The sequence below is a fragment of the Lepidochelys olivacea genome (assembly GCF_965140295.1).
Source record: "Lepidochelys olivacea isolate rLepOli2 genome assembly, chromosome: 5".
In the NCBI taxonomy this organism is placed as follows: Eukaryota; Metazoa; Chordata; order Testudines; family Cheloniidae; genus Lepidochelys; species Lepidochelys olivacea.
In genome coordinates this window covers 121,480,534-121,502,759 of record NC_140415.1, presented here as the reverse complement: position 1 = coordinate 121,502,759, position 22,226 = coordinate 121,480,534, and the positions used below count along the sequence as shown (strand labels likewise).

General features: G+C 43.8%; 1 protein-coding gene across 1 annotated transcript in view; it reads left to right on the top strand.

Moving 5' to 3' along the window:
* SHOC1 (shortage in chiasmata 1) overlaps positions 1–22,226 on the top strand; it is a gene marked incomplete at its 5' end in the record, with an annotated part of 149,084 nt that overhangs the window by 40,539 nt on the left and 86,319 nt on the right. Inside the window, one exon of the mRNA XM_084628159.1 lies at positions 16,356–16,546. Within this exon, the coding sequence (XP_084484285.1) occupies positions 16,356–16,546 (191 nt within the window). The remainder of the gene's footprint in view (positions 1–16,355; positions 16,547–22,226) is intronic.

Below are 22,226 nucleotides of genomic sequence, written 5' to 3'. Positions count from 1 at the left end.
TCGTCATTCTGTATAAATATCTATTCTCTTGGTATCATCCACCGCTTCCGCTACAACTCTGCTTTCCTGCAGATGCCATACCACGGCGAGCATGGAGCCCGCTCAGCTCACCGCTGCTGTTGTGAGCATTGCAAACACCTCGCGCATTATCCTGCAGTATGTGCAGAACCTACAAAAGCAGGCAAGGAGGTGACGACAGGGCAATCATGATAGTGATGAGGACATGGACACAGACTTCTCTCAAAGCACGGGCCCTGGCAATTTGGACATCAGAGTGGTAATGGCGCAGGTTCATGCCATGGAACGCCAATTCTGGGCTTAGGAAACAAGCACAGACTGGTGGGACTGCACAGTGTTGCAGGTCTGGGACGATTCCCAGTGTCTGTGAAACTTTCTTATGTGTAACGGCACTTTCATAGAACTTTGTGACTTGCTTTCCCCTGCCCTGAAACGCAAGAATACTAAGATGAGAGCAGCCCTCTCTGTTGAGAAGCAAGTGGCGATAGCCCTCTGGAAGCTTGCAACGCCAAACAGCTACTGGTCAGTCGGGAAACAGTTTGGAGTGGGTAAATGTACTGTGGGGGCTGCTGTGATCCAAGTAGCCAACGCAATCACTGAGCTGCTGCTATCAAGGGTAATGACTCTGGGAAATGTGCAGGTCATAGTGGATGGCTTTGCTGCAATGGGGTTCCCTAACTGTGGTGGGGTGATAGACAGAACGCATATCCCTATCTTGGGACCAGACCACTTTGGCAGCCAGTACGTAAACCGCAAGGGGTACTTTTCAATGGTGCTGCAAGCACTGGTGGATCACAAGGGACGTTTCACTGACATCAGTGTGGGATGGCCGGGAAAGGTGCATGATGCTCGCATCTTCAGGAACTCTGGTCTGTTTAAACAGCTGCAGGAAGGAACTTACTTCCCAGACCAGAAAATTACCGTTGGGGATGTTGAAATGCCTATAGTTATCCCTGGGAACCCAGCCTACCCCTTAATGTCATGGCTCATGAAGCCATACACAGGCACCCTGGACAGTAGTCAGGAGCAGTTCAACTACAGGTTGAGCAAGTGCAGAATAGAATGTGTGTTTGGATGTTTAAAAGCTCGCGTTCTTGGGCGTCTGGGTGAGGAGGATATGGAACTTGGGGAGGAGGGCAGGCAGTTATACAGGGGCTGCAGCAGCAGTCTGTGCTCTTGCTGCCTTTCCTGCAGCTCCACCAGATGCCTGAGCATGTCAGTTTGCTCCCCCATTAGAATCGGCATTGCATCCTGCCTCCTCTCATCATGCTCCTGCCTCCTTTCATTGCGCTCCTCCCTCCTCGCATTCATTTAATGCTTTCCTGGTCTCTGCCATTGTTTGCCTCCACACATTCTGCTGAGCTCTTTCAGTGCGGGAGGACTACATAAGCTCTGAGAACATTTCATCGCGAGTGTGTTTTTTTCGCCTTCTAATGCCTTCTTCTGCGTTAGCCTCTGGGACGGAGATGATAGAGGGAGTGTAGAAACATTTGCAGCTGCGGGACGAAAAAAGGGAGAGTTGTATTTAAAAAGATATATTTTAGAGAACAAAGGGAAGACTATTTCACACTGAATCAAGCGTTTCACAATACATAGCACTTGTGCTTTTGGTACAAGGTCACATTTTGCCTCTTATATTGAGTGCCTGCTGGTTTGGTGTGAGACATCACATACGCTTGGCTAGGCAACAGAAATTCGGCTTGCAGGCAGCCATGGTAAGGCAAAGGGTTTCGGCTTTTTCAACCTTCATAACATGTGGGAATGGTTTCAAACAGCAGTGCCCTCCTTTCCAGTACCAAGCAAAGCCCATTGAGTTGGCCATTTAAAAGGAGGGGCTGCTGTTTTAGGGTAAACATGCAGCACAACCCAAACCCCTCCCCCCATCCAATTCTCTGGGATGAGCGCTTCACCCCTCCCCTCCACCATGTGGCTAGTATCAGAGAAGATCCCGGTCAGCCAAATGTGAACAGCTCAGCATAAACGGGCCTCCCCCCACCGCATGGCTAACAGCAGGGATGATGTAGTTTCAGCCAAAGGCAAACAGCCCAGCAGGAACAGAAACCTCTGAATGTCCCCTTAAACAAATTTCCCATATTTGAACCAGGTGACCATGAACGATATCACTCCTGAGGCTAACACAAAAAGATAAAGAACAGATGTTGCTTGAATGCCACCAAAGCCCAGGCCCATTCGCTGCAATGCTTTGTTCTGCAATGATTCCAGACTACTTGCTACTGGCTTGGTGTGGTAAAAGTGTCCTACCGTGGAGGACGGAATAAGGCTGACCTCCCCAGAAACCGTCTGCAAAGGCTTTTAGAGTACCTCCAGGAGAGCTTCATGGAGATGTCCCTGGAGAATTTCCGCTCCGTCCCCAGGCACGTTAACAGACTTTTCCAGTAGCTATACTGGCTGCGAATACATCCCAAGTCTTCAGGGCAAATTAATCAAACACACTTGCTTTTAAACCCTGTATTATATTTACAAAGATACACTCACCAGAGGTGCCTTCTCCGGCTTCATGGTCTGGGAGCCCGCCTTGGGATGGTTGGGAGAGTATTGGCTCCAGGGTGATGAACAGTTCATGGCTGCCGGGGAGAAGGGATTCTCCGCTTGCCTGCTATGCGCTATCCTCAACTTCCTCCTCCTCATCATCATCATCCTCATCCAGAAAATCCTCATCACTGTTGCATGAAACTCCCCCCTTGCAGGTGTCCACGGACAGTGGTGAGGTAGTGGTAGGGACGCTCCCTAGAATTGCATGCAGCTCATCATAGAAGCAGCATGTATGGGGCTCTGATCCGGAGCGACCGTTTGCATCCTTTGTTTTTTGGTAGGCTTGCCTCAGCTCCTTAACTTTCACATGGCACTGCTGTGTGTCCCTGTTGTAGCTTCTGTCCATCATGCCCTTGGAGATTTTGGCAAATATATTGGCATTTTGTCTTTTGAAACAGAGTTCTGCCTGCACAGATTCTTCTCCCCATACAGCAATCAGATCCAGTACCTCCCGTTCGGTCCATGCTGGAGCTCTTTGCAATTCTGGGACTCCGTGGTCACCTGTGCTGATGAGCTTTACATGGTCACCTGTGCTGATCAGCTCGCCACGCTGGCCAAACTGGAAATTAAATTCAAAAGTTCCCTGGTCTTTTCCTGTCTACCTGGCCAGTGCAACTGAGTTGAGAGTGCTGTCCAGAGCGGTCACAATGGAGCACTCTGGGATAGCTCATGGAGGCCAATACTGTCAAATTGCATCCACACTACCCCAGATTTGACCCAGCAAGGTCGATTTTAGCGCTATTCCCCTTGCCAGGGAGTACAGAAATCGATTTTAAGAGCCCTTTAAGTCAACAAAACAGGCTTGGTCGTGTGGACGGGTGCAGGGTTAAATCGACCTAATGCTGCTAAATTCGACCTAAACTCGTAATGTAGACCAGGGCTAAGTTACGCTAGTTAGGTTACATAAGTAACTCAACTTAAGTTGAGGTATCTTAGATCGACTTACAGGGGTGTCCATGCTATGCTATGTTGATGGGAGACGCTCTCCTGGCGACATAGCTTCTGCCTCTCATTGAGGTGGATTACAGATATTGACAGGAGAGTGCTCTCCCATTGACTTAGCGTGTCTTCACCAGGCCCAATAAATCGATGCCGTGCATCGATCACAGCAGTGCCAATTTAGCTGTGTAGTGTAGACGTGGCCTGAGAGCATTGTTTCTTCATTGCCTACTAGCTACAATATTGCTGGGCTCTGAAGGGGCTTGGCTTACTTGTAAAAATTAAACTAATTTTAGCATGACTTTTCTCTGAACTTTTTGTATTTGTTTCTCTGTTCTAGTTTCAGTTGTTTCCACACAAAAAATGATGGATATTTCAGTCCTGGATCAATGGAAGCAAAGTTTATATGTAGAGGATTTCCTGGAGAAGTCTGTACCCTTTATTTACAATCAAAATTAATTTCTTGATGTTCATCTGAATAATGCCTGAATCATAAATTAATAATTATAATAATCAAATAGAAAGGTTTTGTTGTTAATAGTACAGAGTATGTGTGGCTTAATTAACAAACATCTTGCAGTTTACTTTTATTTACCTGAGACTTTTGGTCAACGTTGCACTGCATTTACATGGAGCATTTTCTGCTTCCTACTTAACTTGAAAAAATAGTGGAATAACGAGCTCTAAAGTATACCTTCTGCCATTCAGCTAAGCCCTTGAAATCTGTTTATGACCATAAAAGGGAAGAGTCAAGGTTTGGGGTTGTTTTTTTTAAAGTCAGTTACAGCTCAGAAAACTGGAATGAGCCTATTCAGAAAAAGGCTTTTTGTAAATCTTTAAAAATATGTCAGGGGGTAGTGATGGAGTTCAACTTGCATTTTAGAGATATGTACAAAAATTATTCTACTAGTCAAGAAGTAGCAATAAAAATGTCTGGCATAGCAAATGAGATACGAAAAACATGTTCTTTGAAAAAAGGAGTTCCTTTTTTTAGTAACATGGCCTTCTTAGTTTGCATAGGATTTGAAAGGGAAAGTATGTTTTGTAATAAACAGATAAATGGTGTCTGGTTCTTCTCTCACAGCATTGTACATTTGAAATAACTCCATTGAAGCCAGTGGAGTTACACCAATGTAAAATGGTTTAAGGAAGACCAGAATCAACCTGAATAGTTGAAGTGTGGCAAAGATATAAGCAACTGATAATAGGGGCATGTAATGGGAAGTGTCAAGCAACCTTAACTTTAGGTGCCACTACCCATATCACCTGTAATAAAGGGTTCTGGTAAACTTAAAATCGCAGTTCTTAGAATCATAGAATATTAGGGTTGGAAGAGACCTCAGGAGGTCATCTAGTCCAATCCCCTGCTCAAATCAGGACCAACACCAACTAAATCATTCCAGCCAAGGCTTTGTCAAGCTGGGCCTTAAAAACCTCTGAGGATGGAGATTCCACCACCTCCCTAGATAACCTATTTCAGTGCTTCACCACCCTCCTAGTCAAATAGTGTTTCCTAATATCCAGCCTAGACCTCCCCCACTGCAACTTGAGACCATTGCTCCTTGTTCTGTCATCTGCCATCACTGAGAAGAGCCAAGCTCCATCCTCTTTGGAACCCCCCATTCAGGTAGTTGAAGGTTGCTATCAAATCCCCCCTCACTCTTCTCTTCTGCAGACTAAATAACCCCATTTCCCTCAGCTGCTCCCCATAACTCATGTGCCCCAGCCCCCTAATAACTTCTGTTGACCTCTGCTGGACTCTCTCCAATTTGTCCACATCCCTTCTGTAGGTGGGGAACCAAAACTGGACACAATACTCCAGGTGTGGCCTCACTAGTGCTGAATAGAGGGGAATAATCACTTCCCTCGATCTGCTGGAAATACTCCTACTAATACAGCCTAATATGCCATTGGCTTTCTTGGAAATCAGGGCACACTGCTGACTCATATCCAGCTTCTTGTCCACTGTAATCCTCAGGTCATTTTCTGCAGAACAGCTGCTTAGCCAGTCGGTCCCCAGCCTGTAGTGGTGCATGGGATTTCTCCTTCCTAAGTGAAAGACACTGCACTTGTCTCCTCTGTATAGCTAGTTAATCAATTTACAGTACTTTGTGCATTGTGTGGGGTCTTTTGCACAGTAACAGGAGACAGAAAAACAATTTAAAAACATAGGAAAATGTGCTTGTAAAATTGGTAGAGGAACACAGGAGCAGATGTAATACTTGAATTTACTTTAAATTAAGTCACTGGGAATTTTCCTATATAATTAGTTAGCCAGACTGTTGTTTTCAATTGATACTTCGCATATATATGAAGGAACAAATATGGACACTGTGTAGAATCAAGCACGTGGGTTTATTACGTACAGCGCTGATGGTGTGTCACCTCACTTATTAGGCTCAGAGACACTGCCAAACAATTGATTACAATGGATTATATAGATTTTCCATGGGGCAGAGGGAAATGACGGAGTAGGCAGTCCCAAACCCTTGGATAGGTCTAGCAGCAAGACAGGATAAGCACAGTAGCCAATGGTCAAAAGGTTACATAATGTCTCCGCCCATGGCTTCAGGTTAACACATGACACTTAATTAGTACTTTAATAAATGTATTAGTATAAATATATGTTGAATTCAATTTCGGGTCCATAGGAATGAAGTAGCTCCTTTGATTGTCCAACAGATACATATCTAGGGGTAAAATCAAAGAAACAGTGAAAGTATGTGGCAATAAAGATTGTCTTTCAAGTTGCTTATTTGTGTTTTAAGGCAGGCGTTGGGCCCTGGGAAAGAGGGGTGGGAGGAGGCCATATCTTATACTGACATGTTCCAACCTTTTCATAAACTCAAGGTTGGATGTGTGGGAAGAACATCTCCCAACAGAAGAAACTAACACAACAGAAACAGGGCTTCTTTGTTCTATTTGCAACTTTGAATAAGACACAATTATTGCCCCCAACATTTGGCGTTTTGCTGACCAGGCATATCTTTGGTTATTCTGCTTTCTCTTAGCTATCGCTAGGCCTCTGACCTCTTGACCAAACTCTGGACTTTGGGCCTGTACACAAATCCATATACCAGGTTACTACATCAGCAATGGATTTTAACCCTTCATATATATTTTAGTTAATGTGTTTATTATTTAATAAGGACTTGATATTGCTTTTTGCAACATTTAGTGCATTTGTAGCAGTGTCTGACAGTACTTTAAAAAGGCTTATTGAATCACCTACTGTATGAATGGAGGTGGAATAAGAGAATGTACGCTGCTCTGTAGGGTACATTCAATTAAAATGCCCTGGGGACAACAGGCATATTTTGAAGATCTGGTTGCATATGTTAATTCAGTTTCTAAATCATAATACAGGTACCTTGAACAACTGTAGGTTACTGTATTATGACAAACTGGAGAAACGGTCTGAAGAAAATAGGATGAAATTCAGTAAGAACAAATGCAAAGTACTCCACTTAAAAAGGAACAGTTGACACATACAAAATGGGAAATGACTGTATAGGAAGGAGTACTGCAGAAATGGATCCCCAGATCATAGTGGGTCATAAGTTAAATATGAGTGAACAGTGTAACATTGTTGTAAAAAAACCCAAACATCCTTCTGGGATATATTAGCAGGAGTGTTGTAAACAAGACACAAGAAGTAATTTTTCTGCTCTACTCCGCACTGATTAGGCCTCAACTGAAGTATTGTGTCCAGTTCCTGGCACAACATTTCAGGAAAGGTGGAAAAATTGGAGAAAGTCCAGAGAAGAGCAACAGAAATGATTAACTGTCTAGAAAACACGACCTATGAGGGAGGATTGAAAAAATTGGGTTTGTTTAGTTTGGAGAAGAAAAGATTGAGGGGGGATGTGATAACAGTTTCAAGTGCATAAAAGGTTGTTACAAAGAGGAGGGAGAAAAATTGGTCTCTTTAACCTCTGAGGATAGGACAAGAAGCAATGGACTTAAATTGCAGCCACAGCGATTTAGGTTGGGCATTAGAAATATAATTCCTAACTGTCAGGGGTGGTTAAGCACTGGAATAACTTGCCGAGGGAGGTTGTGGAATCTGTCAGTGGAGATTAAGAGCAGGTTAGAAAAAACACTTGTCAGGGATGGTCTAGACCAGAGGTGGGCAAACTACGGTCCACATCTAGCCCATGGGACGGTCCTGCCCAGCCCTTGAGCTCCCGGCCGGGGACGCTAGCCCCCGGCCCCTACCCTGCTGTCCTCCCTCCTCTGCAGCCTCAGCTCTCCGCACTGCCAGCGCTCTGGCCTGCCGCTCCTGCTGGGCAGCGCAGTGGCGTGGCTGTCTCCAGCCAGGCAGCAGGGCTGCGAGCTCCTGCTGCTCTGAGCTGCATGGTAAGGGGGCAGGAAGAAGGGGGGGGGGGTTGGATAAGGGGCAGTGGTTTCCTGGGGGGCATCTGGGACAGGGAGCAAGGGGTGGTTGGATGGGGCAGTGGTTTGGGGGTGGAGGGCAGTCAGGGGATGGGGAACAGGGGGGGTTGGATAGGGTTGGGGTCTAGGGGGGCAGTTAGGGGTGGGGGTCCCGGGAGGGGGCGGTCAGGGGACAAGGAGCAAGGAGGGTTGGATGGGTCGGGGGTTCACAGGGGGGCAGTCAGGGGGTGGGAAGTAGGAGGGGGCAGATAGGGGGCAGGGGCCAGGTTGTTCGGGGAGGCACGGTCTTTCCTACCCCAGCCCTCCATACAGTTTCACAACCCTGATGTGGCCCTTGGGCCAAAAAGTTTGCCCACCCCTGGTCTAGATAATACTTAGTCCTGCCAAATGTGCAGGGGACTAGACTAGATGACCTCTCAAGGTCCCTTCCAGTCCTACTATTCTGTGTTTCTGTGATTCAGATACACCCCTTGAGAAGCCTTGTTAATCATAACCAAACAGTTAAAAATTGTTTGTAAGATCCTAGAACAATCTGTATATATTATCAGTTGTTTATTGCTATGGCATTCTCCATAGAATTGGGTGACAAGTTGATTGAGGATAACTTTATTCCTGCCTAAACTTCTGCAATTTGATAGGTGGTTCATGTCTGCTCAAAAGTGAGCTAGGTGCAAACATAAATTAGGGAATGAATTTATTTATTGATATCCCATTTATCAGAAAGAAAATATGCCTAATCGGTATTGTTAAGATAGCTTATTGTCACCTGGTTAAGAATTTTTATATAATTTTAACATCTGCATGAAGCAATGATAAAAGCTTCTCTGAGTCAACAGGTTTAAACTCTTTATCTTTTGACAGATATATATAATGTTAGGCATCAGGATAGATACAATTGCTTTGTAGAGGTTGACCTTATTTCCTTTGCCTCCTAATTAATTTAAAAGAGTGTGCTGGCTTGCTGCTGACACCACTACTGATAAGCCAACAATTTATTTAGAGATGCAAGTAAATTTAAGTTGAGACATACAGTATCAAAAATGGGAAAGGGCCAGCTGAGGGCAACAAAAATAAGAGGTAGGGTGTGGGAGGAAGCTCCCTTTTGAGGGGATACTAAAAAGACTAACACCCAGATTTTTAAAGATATTTGGGCATTGCTGTGCTCATCTTTACAATGCCTAACTGATTTAGGAGCCTATGTTTCATTTTCAAGAGATTTAGGCACTCAGGAGTCTAAATCCCATTGACTGTCAATGGGATTTTGGCTTCTAAGTGCCTAAATCCCATTTCCAAATGATATTTAGGCTCCTAAATCAGCTACGCATTGCAACACTGAGCACAGCAATGCCCAATACCTTTAAAAATCTGGGCCTAGGTGACTAAGTTGGCTACATCCCTATTCCAAAAGTATCTGAAGCACTTAGGATTCTAAAGTTTTATTGAAAGACATTCCATTATACCAATGGAAAGACATACTAAGTGTCTAAGTCATCTTTGAAAGTGGGACTTAGCCATCTAAGTCACTTAGGTCTTGCGATGCTCAGCAGAGCAACATCTAAATATCTTCAGAAATCCAGATCTAAGGGCCTGGATCTCCCCTCACACTAGGGTAAATCAGCTGTAACTAGCCTGAAGTCAGTGGAGTTAGTCTAGTGCAGGGGTAGGCAACCTATGGCACGCGTGCCAAAGGCGGCACGCGAGCTAATTTTCAGTGGCACTCACACTGCCTGGGTCTGCATTTTAATTTAATTTTAAATGAAGCTTCTTAAACATTTTAAAAACCTTATTTACTGTACATACAACAATAGCTTAGTTATAAATTATAGACTTATAGAAAGAGACCTTCTAAAAACGTTAAAATGTATTACTGGCACGCAAAACCTTAAATTAGACTGAATAAATGAAGACTCGGCACACCACTTCTGAAAGGTTGCCGACCCCTGGTCTAGTGTATAACAGCTGTAAATGACATGAAAATCAGGCCCTAGAACTGTTTTGTTTGAAAAAAAGGTAAAGCAAGAGGAGAGATGATAAATGTAAGTGCTATAGAGAAGCCCAGCTGTGCACTCCTATTTACCTTTCACTGTAATATTAGAACAAGTAATAAAGTCCAGCGTCCGGTCAGCAGCTGCTGGATCAGGCATTTGGTACACAAAGTGAAAAAGGTACGAGGAGATATAGCTGCTGTGCTCCCACTGCGTAAGAGTTTTGTAAGTATTGTGCCTTTCTGTAGGACCATGTGACTTTTAAGTCACAAACAACTCAGCCTGCAACTTCTGGTAGCAACTGACTGACGTATCAAGTTACCCCAGTCTTGATAGAGTTGTCGAAAATGGACCAGTCTCAGCAGAAGCTTGAGAACCATGTGATAGAGCAAACCTTTTTGGTGATTAAGCAAACCTCTAGTCTCATGAAAGCTGAAGAGATGAAAGCCATCTTTCATGGCTTCTGGTCTGCCATATACCTTCCACCTCCTTCCCCCAGAGAGGAAGCAAGTGAATAACACCTGCAAAGTATCCAGCTTCTACAGCTCAGACAATTCAGAGATCATGAGCACCACAGAGAGCAGACTATTAAAAAAATAAGGATGGTATAGCTTGGGGAAATTGGGGAGACCCAAACTCTTCCTGGGGTGATGTGACTGTACTGCTCTCTAATCAGGGCTGCAGCTGTGCAGTTACAAGGAAAGTATGGTGTTGAAGTGTCAGTGCTACTAAGGTGCTGAGAACTTGCAGTTCCCACTGAAGTCAATGGGAACTGCTACTGTCCAGCAGCTCTGAAAATTTGGTAGTTTAGTTAGGTTCCAAAATACAGATTTAGGTGCCTAATTTTAGACACTCCGATTTGAAAAGTTTAACCTGAAGTATTCAGTTATCCTTTTCAGTTTGGATTGTTGTATGTATTTCTAAAGAAAGTTGTATAGCATTTGAGAATGTACAGAGAAGAAAGGTAATTCTAGAATGAATAGTGATTGAAAGGTTCTGCTTTAGAAGGAATACTTTCAGTTATAAGGCTAGTTTAACACAAAAAAGCAATGCAAACTGTATCCTGCCTCTTACCAAGACAAGAGAATCAGCTATAACCCATTGCTCATCTCTACTTGCTCAGTGAGTGATAATTCTTACGAGGTTTTAGTGACCCCCATGCCCCTCACTTGGTAACATGTGCTGTTACCAGCCAAACCATTGTACAGACCAATAAACACAAATTGAAAAAGAAATAATCAGAAAAGAAACCCTCAAAGCACTTTTTATACAGAGGCAGGGCAGTTGAGGTAACAGCAGTGAGTGATTTAAGAATCAATTAGATGCAGTCTCAGGGGAAATTAAATACTAAGTAGGGAGGTGCCTTATTAGACAAAATGGCCTTTACTTTTCACCAAAAATATTATGCATGCTTGCTGTTTATACTTTTGCATTAATTAATTATTTGTGCAGCCCTGATAAAGTTGAGGAAATCAGTCCCTGTATTGGTCTTCAATTTTGAAGTGTTTCTGACAGTTTCACTTCTTCAGATTTTTAATAAATCTTGAATTGGCCTGTATACCAATGGAAAGATTAATGGGCATCACAATGGTGAGTTATAATTAAGAACAGAGGATCAACTTGTGATATACGTGCTTTGCAATGTTTGTAATGTAAATAACAAACAACGGTAACCTAAATCATTTTGGTATTTTAAGAGAGCACCCTGTACAGAGCAAAAGATTTCATGCAGCAGTAACACCGAACATACCCCACAGGAGGCTATTTAGGAAATTAAGTAGTCATGGTATGAGAGTTAAAGTGCTGTCGTGGATTAGAAACTGGCTAAGAGACAGAAAACAACGACCAGGAATACATGGTGAATTTTCAACATGGCAAAGGTTAACGCTGAGTACCTAAAGGCTGTCCTAGAATTGGTGGTATTTAGTATGTTTGCTAATGATGTGGAGAAGTGAGTGAATAATGAGGTGAGTAAACTGGCAGATAACATCAAATTATTTCAGATTGTCAAACCTAAAGAATACTGTGAGGAAATTCCAGGGACCTCAGGAAAACTAGATGAATGGGCAGCACAATGTCAGATACAATTTAATGTTGACAAATGCAAAATAATGCACATTATAAGAAATAACTGAAAATACCCATTCACTTTACTGGGGTTCTTACCTGTAGCTACTCAGGAGAGAGACTTGGGCATCAGTGTGAACAGCTCAGTGAAAATCTGTGCTCAGTGTGCTGCAGGAAGCAAATATTAGGATTAGTAAGGATTGGGATGAAAGCTAATACTCAGAAGTTCTGATGCCTTTATGTAAAATAAGTGGTAGACCTGCTCCTTCAATACAGTGTTTGATTCTGGGCTAAGCTAACATTAAAGAAGTGTAGCTCAGGGATTTAAGCAACAATATGCTTGTTTTACTGGACAGTTGTACTTGGTTTTTTTATCATAGTTCAGAACAGTAAATTGTCAAAAGTATACCACAGTAGATACTGATATGTTCCCACCCACTCTAACCTAGAGAACAGTGACTAGATATTCACCATCTTTACTTATAGTTGGATCACGATTATTAAGGTTGCCCATAAGGTTTCCATTATAAGATCCTGCTATCAGTTGCTTATAACTTTGCCAAACTTTGGCCACTGGAGTTGAAATTTTCCTTGCTGGAAATCTGCCTCGGGAATCTTTTTATAAAGTTTCAGTTAAAACGGTTCAGCCATTTCTGAGGACAAGGTTGCAAAACAACTTCTTTTTCCAATGTTGAAAACATTCAGGTGCCCTTTTCTTTGAGAAGCTATAGTGCTTTGGCATGTGGTGGGGATATGCCTTTTACTGTTCCCAGGAATGTCTGCTTAAATTTGGAAAAGTTATAAGCATTTGAAAAAATCTGTTTGCACATGTTCAATAGTCTGAGATGACTTTTAATTTAGTAGCTAAAATCTCTGAAGGGTCCATCCTCACTGAGCATGTTCCAGTCCCTCACAGCTCCTATTTGTGACTAAGACCATGTCTACACTAGCGAGCTTACAGCAGCACAGTTGCACTGGTGCAGCTGTGCTGTTGTAAGATTGCATGTGTAGCTGCTCTATGCCAATGGGAGAAAGCTCTCCTGTTGACATACTAACACCACCTCCACAAGCGGTGGTAGCTATGTTGGCAGGAGAAGCTCTCTCCCCAGCATAGCGCCGTGCACACTATCACTTATGTGGCAAAAGTTATGTCACTCAGGGGTTTGGGGTTTTTTTTCACAGCCCTAAGCAACATAAATTTTGCCGGCATAAGTGGTAGTGTAGACATGGCCTGAATCACATGCACCATTCTCACAGAATGACTGAGCATGCTACAGCCCAACACTGCAGGGGTGAAGATGGACACTCTCTATAACTGCTGCCCTCACCTGCTCTGGGCCAAGGAGGGGTTGGGCACGAGAACAGAGAGCAGGGAGTCTCTCTCTCTCGTGCGAACAGTGGGCAAGAGGAAGATACCTGATGCAAATGCAGAGGGGACAAGAAATGGACTGGGAGGGGAGGGAAATGTATAGATTGTGTCAAGGGGGGGGAAGACTGGGATTGGCTGGACAAGGATACTGGGACTGGGAAATAGTGGTGGGCAGAAGAGACAGATCTTACGAGGAACCAGAATGTGGAAGAAGAAGAGGGACTGGCTGGGCAAAGAAACTGGGACAAGGAGCCAGGGAGGGGATGGGAAAGCGACGGATATTGGATAAGGGGCCTAGAGAGAGAGACTAGATTGAGAACTGGTGAGGGGAGGGAAGTAACAGATCAGACAAGAAGACAAGAGGGAAGAAATGGGGCTGGCTGAGCAGGGAACGGAGACTGAGAATTTGTGGGGATAGACTGGGTGGAAGGTCTGGAGGAGGAAACTAGGACTGACTGGGCTAGGGGATTGGGATGTGAAGCCTGAGAAGTAGATACTGGGACTGGATCAGCAAGGAAAATGGGACTGGGAGGAGGAACCAAGGCTGGGGAAGAGACTACTTTGACAGGGACAGGTTTCAGTGGGGCAGGAGTCAAGCTTGGGGAAAACAGGCAGAAGGTCTGTGTCCACAAGAGAACAGTCCCCTCAAGAGCCTGGAATGGAACTCAGGATTTCTTTTCCTCACCATTCCTTTGTTGCCAGTAAATATCTGCGAAACCCACTGTCAAACTCTGTATCTCTTCATCCTCTAGTGCTGGTCTACAGAAGGATGGCAACACACTACTGCTATGAGTTACTTTATTAGTTCAAGTGGCAGTGGTCTGTGCAGTGAATCTAAAAGTTCCAACCCTGCTGATGAACTGCAAAGGTGTCACTAAGGTGCCACATGATGGAATTTTTGTTTTTTCAGTTTGATTTTTAAAAAACCCTTGGAAATTACACACAAAACCTATATTTAAACATTAAGTTTGCAAAGTCAAGCACTCAAAAGTTAGGAAATACCAGGTTTAAGGTTGCCTACACAATCTTAATTTGGCCTCCTTGTGCAGATGTATTGTCTTTAATTACATAATCCCATACTATTTTTCCTCAGAACCCCTACCCCACTGAGTGCACAGGATGGATCTATTCTGGGAAGGAATCAGGATTATGTAGTGCAGGAGGATGTTGTCTATATAACCCTTGCCTAATTTGTTGCTGAAGTTGGAAGGTGTGAGTGAATGAGGGATGGGATTTCAGGAAGAGAAAGGACAGTGTCATGGTTAAGGTAGTTGAATGATATCCTGAGGAAATGGATTCTATTTCTGCCACCGAGTTCCTGTTTGATGCTAGGCAAGTCATTAAACTACACTTTTCATAGGTAGTTAACACTTCTGTTCCTTGTTTTCTGGGTGCCCAATTTGAGACCCTTAATCTGATTTGAATTCTTTTTAATTTAAAATAAAAGATCTTAAATTACTACATCTAGAGGCGAGGTTGCACTGGTGTAAATGAAATTGAATTACTGTTTGCAATTTCAAATAGATAGTAAAATATTAAATTGTTAAGATACTTCTCTATCTTAGGAATTTCAAAGGCACCATATTTAATTGCTGCATGAACTAAAATGTATTATGGATTCTGCTGATACTATTTGGGAAATTTGTAATTAATGATTAGTGAAGACATGCTGGAATGGGTTTAGAGGTATCAATAAATGAGAACAAAACACTTGAGTAAATATTTTTCATTTGTGACTAACTAAAAATTCTTTTTTGGGTAAAATTTTCAAAAATATCTGAGTTACTGTGGTGCCTAAGTCCCATTGACTTCCAATGAGACTTAGGCTCCTAATATAATTTAAGATTTCCAATTTGTTTCATATAGGAATTAATCTTGGCAAAAGCCCCTAATCATATTTGCATGTAAATTTAAGGTGAAATTGAGCACTTGATGCAACTGTGCTGAGGTCCACGGTATTGCACCTGTTTATATTGGGTCTGAACTTGGCCCTAGCATCATTGCATTGCCATTACTTGGGACACCAAATTGCCTGGTAGTGTGTTAGTAATATGTGTTATTTTCTGTAGTATAGAAAATTCAAAGATATAAAAGTATATAGTAAAGAGGTCTTCTTTCTAGCTTCTTTCTTATATTTCTAGCTAAATCTGAGGTACCATGCACTGAAATTCAGTGATATTGAGGTCTCGTGAACATTTCCATTCTTGAACCAAATTCAGACCTGTTGTAAGTACAGATAGATGTAACTCAGTTCAATGCACCGATTTATGGAATCATAGAAAATGTAGGACTGGAAGGGACCTCAAGAGGTCATCCCCTTCACTGAGGCAGGGCCAAGTAAACCTAGACTATCCCTAATGGGTATTCCTTTAACCTGTTCTTAAAATCCTCCAGTGATGGGAATTTCACAACCTTCCTATTCCAGTATTTAACTACCCTTATAGTTAGAAAGCTTTTTCTACTATCTAACCTAAATCTCCCTTGCTGTTGACTAAGCTGATTATTCCTTGTTCTACCTTCAGTGGACATGGAGAACAATTGATCACCGTCCTCTTTATAACAGCCCTTAAAGTATTGGAAGACTGTTATCAGGTCCCCCCTCAGTCTGCTTTTTTCAAGACTACACATGCTCCATTATTTTAATCTCACAGGTCAGGTTTTCTAATCTTATCATTTTTGTTGATGTCCTCTGGAATCCCTCCAGTTTGTCCACACCTTTCTTAAAACATGGCACTCAGAACTGGACACAGTCACCAAATCTGAATTTAGCCTTCCTGTATATTTTTGGTCACAGACCAGGCATAATTAGATTGTGTCTAATCATAATATAAGTGCACTGTATCATTGCCAGTCTTTGTCAGACAATCATTTTCAATGTTAAAAGGGGTAGGGTTATAAAAAGATAAGTTATTGATAAATGGGTTTAATAGATTGAGGAATCATGACAATATGCAATAACTTTATATTACATAGTGTTTTTGCAAAGAGCATCAGAATGCATTGAAAAAAACTCACTTTCTGGATTTTAGGAAACCAATTTCATGCACGGAATTCCATATTAATAATGAACTCATAGAAGTTGTTCCAAGTTCAAATCCCTACTCACAGACTGACACAGAAGAAGCCTATTTACTTACGAAGAATGACTACAAAGAAGAATTCACCCAAGTTATTTGTGTTAAGCCTGACTATGTCCCAGTACTTAAAGCACAAGATCAAGGTAACTATCAAGTTTACTAATTTCCCTTACTTATAGTGATTCATTCATAGTTTTTCATCTGTAGGTCACTGGTTTGAAAACAGATCAAGGTCCCAATTCTGCAAACACATATGCATTTACTTAACCTTACACAAGTAGTTCCTTTCACTCAAATTTAACTCCAATATGCTTGCAGGATTTGAACCATCGTCTGCCATGACTGAAAGATAATACCACTGTTTATTGACCTGGATGGAAGGAGTTGGTAGTCACATTCTCAGCTCAATTCTTAATGAACTGGTATCCACTTAACAGAAACCACTGTAAAGTTCACATGAATTGACAGCCTCAGCAACCCAAGAACTGAATGGCCAATTGATAACAAACTATATTACAATCTTAAGTGGTGGTCCCCAAATCAGGCAGAGGCTCATGTTGGAATCAGGAAGCATGCACTGACATTGTCTATGTTGTACTTGCTTGTTGCGGGTTTGATGGTGTGCTCTGGGATAGCAGTACTCCAAAGTGTAACACCTCATGGCAAGATTCCAAGGGGCGATTTCCCTGGCAGCTACAGTTTAGGACCACTGGCGAGAGTCCAAAGGTTGCTTTGCCTATTGGCTATAATTTGGGGTAGTGTCACCCTCTGGTGGGAGTGATGGGGAGGTAGGAAACCCAGGCCCACACTACCCCACCAGGTTCTGATCCAGGGCCCTTCAAAGCAGTAGTCCTTGTACATGGACTATGGCCTGATATGCATAAGTGTGCTCCCTGGGTCACTTCCTACCCCTTGTTCCAGTCCCTCCAATGTCCCTACTGTGTTCACCTCTGATCCATGTCTTGAATCTCCTCTGGTGGCAATGGTGAGTCCTCACCTTCAGCTACCATAGTCAACAGGCTTCCAGTGGCTTCCAGTCAATCCCGGTAGTAGCTTGGAGGCCAGGTGACTTCCTGGTGGGAGGCTGCTGCACCCAACTGCTGTCCTCCACAGTCAGCTCAAACTGAGTTGCACTGCTCTCTTTTGAATGCTCCAGCCATTGGGAGCATGCCAGCAGAGGCAATGGGGGTGGCTTCCTGTATCCAGAGAAGCTCCTTAACCCTTGCCTTGCTGAAGCGGGGTTGCCAGCCCTCCAAGATTGTCCTGGAGCCTCCAGGAATTAAAGATCAATCTTTAATTAAAAATTATGTCTCATGATGAAACCTCCAGGAATACCGCCAACCAAAATTGGCAACCCTACGTTGACACGCCATGTTGCAGTGCTCTTTGAATAAAAAGAAGACTGCTATTATGGCCCTAATCCAGCAAAGCATTTAAACAGATGAGTAGCCCTTTTGAGTTCAGGGACTACTCATTTGGTTAAAATTACTCATGTAATTCAATGCTTTGCTGATTTGGGACTTCAGGCTGTCACCTTATTATTTGCATTAAAGTTACTTTTTAAAAAATAAACAATTTAGTCCAACCAGTCATTTAAAACGTATTTATAGAGCACTCAAATGCAGTATTAAAATATAACCTGCATAGTAATATAATACTGTGTACACACACCTCAAACTAAGGAGTATGATGTATTTCAAGAATATGATAGCTCACGAAAGCTTATGCTCTAATAAATTGGTTAGTCTCTAAGGTGCCACAAGTACTCCTTTTCTTTTTGCGAATACAGACTAACACGGCTGTTACTCTGAAATCTGTTAATACAGGAACTCATTGTGCTAGGCTAGGGGTGGGCAAACTTTTTGGCCTGAAGCCCACATCAGGTTTCCAAAATTGTTTGGAGGGCTGGGTAGGGGAGGCTGTGCCTCCCCAAACAGCCAGGTGTGGCCCGGCCCCCACCCCCATCCAACCCCTCCCCCGCTTCTTGCCCCCTGATGGCCCCACTGGGACTCCTGCCCCATCCACACACCTGCCCCCTGTTCCCTGTCCCCTAACAGCCCCCTGGGAACCCCTGCCCCATCGACCTGTCCCTGTCCCCTGACTGCCACCGGGCCCCCTGCCCCTGATTGTCCCCCGCCGCTCCATCCAACTCCTCCTCTCACTCCAGACTTCCCCCCCGGGACCCCTGTCCCATTCAACCCCCCTGTTCCCTGCCCCCTGACCACCACCCCAAACTCCCCTGCCCTCTATCCAACCCCCCCGGCCCCACTCCCTGCCCCCTTACCGCGCTGCCTGGAGCACCGGGGGCTGGCGGTGCTACAGCCACGCCGCCCAGAGCACTGAGACAGCCATGCCACTGGGCAGCCCAGAGCACTGAGACAGCCATGCCACTGGGCAGCCCAGAGCACTGGGCAGCTGCGCTGCCTGGCAAGAGCTCGCATCCCCGATGCCCAGAGCATTGCGCCGGTGGCACAATGAGCTGAGGCTGTGGGGGAAGGGAGAACAGCACGGGGGTGGGAGGGTGTTGGGGGCTAGCCTCCTGGGCCAGGAGCTCAGGGACCGGCCAGGGGGGTCCCGTGCACCAGATGTGGCCCATGGGTCGTAGTTTGCTCACTTCTGTGCTAGGCATTTTACAAACTGGGCAGCTCATTTTAGAGCAAGAGAAGCTTCTCACACAGCTGCTCAGCTGTTCTAGTCTGCCACAAGTAACTTCTGCTTTGGCAGAAGACATTCTTCTGTCCCTTCAAGGTGGTCATTGACTGGGTCAGTAGTGACTAGCTGTAGAAATGGTGACCTCTTCCAACCGCCTAACAGGACCCAAAGGATTATCATCAGCTTTCATCTGCAAACTCTTCCATCAATGGGCAAAACAAGTAGGAGTTTCTCCCAATTATCTCATGCCTCTGTTTTCCTCTCTTCTCAGTAGTAATCTCCTCTTTTTACCCTGGGCCACCATCAGCCCCAAATTATCTTAACGTATGAAGCAGGAGCTCCCAATTTCTTTGGAAAAAATATTAAGATATATTTAACTACTATTGTATTCCTTCAATAAAAACAAAAAACAGCAAAAAAAATTCTTTATTCCATGGCCAAATTGGACTCAGACAACATAACTTTGACTGATACTATGCAGGCCATTACTACTTGTAGCCAAAGAGACCACCAAGAACAAAAATCTGAAATATAAGATCCTGAACTGTCACAATATCTTGATGATGGTAGTATCATGCCCTTTTTAGTCGGATTAAGTTATCTGGACAGGGCTTGATTCTCCACTCCATTTCCCCAGTTTTACACAAGTGTAACTCCACCAAAACGAATCGTGTTTCAGCAATGTAAAACTGCTGTAACTGAATGGAGAATGAGGCCCTCAATTTTTAATCCCTCTAATGTTCTGTTCAGGCAGCTGCCTCCCAGTGTCTGCAGTTCAATTCTCATTGGAATTGTGCACACAGATATCCAGACAGAAATGTGGCACAATTTTCAGGCTTGACAAAGCCCTGGCTGGGATGATTTAACTGGGAATTGGTCCTGCTTCAAGCAGGGGGTTGGACTAGATGACCTTCTGGGGTCCCTTCCAACCCTGATATGCGGTTGTATCGCAGAGCTTGGCTGTAGACAATGGATCGTGTGGTGTGGTCACACTACAGTGCTAATAAACGATGGTCACATAAACACCACCCTATACCGGAAACCTACTGACCGCTATTCCTCCCTGCATGCCTCCAGCTTTCACCCTGACCACACCACACGATCCATCGTCTACAGCCAAGCTCTGCGATACAACCGCATTTGCTCCAACCCCTCAGACAGAGACAAACACCTACAAGATCTCTGTCAAGCTTTCTTACAACTACAATACCCACCTGCAGAAGTAAAGAAACAGATTGATAGAGCCAGAAGAGTTCCCAGAAGTTACCTACTACAGGACAGGCCTAACAAAGAAAATAACAGAACGCCACTAGCCGTCACCTTCAGCCCCCAACTAAAACCCCTCCAACGCATTATTAAGGATCTACAACCTATCCTAAAGGATGACCCAACACTCTCACAAATCTTGGGAGACAGGCCAGTCCTTGCCTACAGACAGCCCCGCAACCTGAAGCAAATACTCACCAACAACCACATACCACACAACAGAACCACTAACCCAGGAACTTATCCTTGCAACAAAGCCCGTTGCCAACTGTGCCCACATATCTATTCAGGGGACACCATCACAGGGCCTAATAACATCAGCCACACTATCAGAGGCTCGTTCACCTGCACATCCACCAATGTGATATATGCCATCATGTGCCAGCAATGCCCCTCTGCCATGTACATTGGTCAAACTGGACGGTCTCTACGTAAAAGAATAAATGGACACAAATCAGATGTCAAGAATTATAACATTCATAAACCAGTCGGAGAACACTTCAATCTCTCTGGTCACGCGATCACAGACATGAAGGTCGCTATCTTAAAACAAAAAAACTTCAAATCCAGACTCCAGCGAGAAACTGCTGAATTGGAATTCATTTGCAAATTGGATACTATTAATTTAGGCTTAAATAGAGACTTGGAGTGGCTAAGTCATTATGCAAGGTAGCCTGTTTCCTCTTGTTTTTTCCTACCCCCCCCCAGATGTTCTGGTTTAACTTGGATTTTAACTTGAAGAGTGGTCAGTTTGGATGAGCTATTACCAGCAGGAGAGTGAGTTTGTGTGTGTATGGGGGTGGGGGGGATGTGAGAACCTGGATTTGTGCAGGAAATAGCCCAGCTTGATTGTCATGCACATTGTGTAAAGAGTTGTCACTTTGGATGGGCTATCACCAGCAGGAGAGTGAATTTGTGTGGGGGGGTGGAGGGTGAGAAAACCTGGATTTGTGCTGGAAATCACTTTAGATAAGCTATTACCAGCAGGACAGTGGGGTGGGAATAGGTATTGTTTCATATTCTCTGTGTATATATAAAGCCTGCTGCAGTTTCCACGATATGCATCTGAGGAAGTGAGCTGTAGCTCACGAAAGCTTATGCTCTAATAAATTGGTTAGTCTCTAAGGTGCCACAAGTCCTCCTTTTCTTTTTGCGAATACAGACTAACACGGCTGTTACTCTGAAACATTTCACAGTGTGAGCAACAGCTGGGAAATCGTGGCATATATAAAACTGCCAAAGAGGAACAAAGAGCACAAATATGAACAATAAAGCCACGAGAATCCCTTATTTCTGGAGAAGCAGAGCCTGTCTACCAGATGCATATCGAGATAAACCTGAAGGCTGACTGGCCCAGTTGTACATTGTGGAAAAAGGAATGGCAATTGATAGGTCTTGTTAGGGCCCCTTCAAAGAGCTTAGTTTCTTTTGGAGTACAGGACGAAGGAGATGCCTACTGTACATTCTTCCTCCTCCTCCACCCCCCTTCCACATTTTCTCCCTAAAGGAAGAGAAGAACTAAGCTGTTTATTTTTCTGCTTCCCTACTGGAGAGAAAGGTGGTTCACACAGGGCAATTCCTTCCCTGATAATACTGTGTCTTCTCGTAAGCTTTCAGATTAGTGAGGCCTCAACATGTACAGTACAATGTGCCTAGAACACCCTAAATATTATGTATAAGGGCTTCATTAATTAATCTGAAATTATGATTCACATTATAATCATTGCTCCAGATTGCATCACACGTTTTTGCTTATGCACTCGATCCAAAGCAGTTGCTAGAAGTTTACCACTTTGGGAAAGTGAAACAATGCAATCACTTAAACAGAGTTATGTCCCAGAGCCACGTAGAGGACCCGGGTGGCTCTTGGTACAGCATTGTACAAGATATCCAGATAATGTTTAC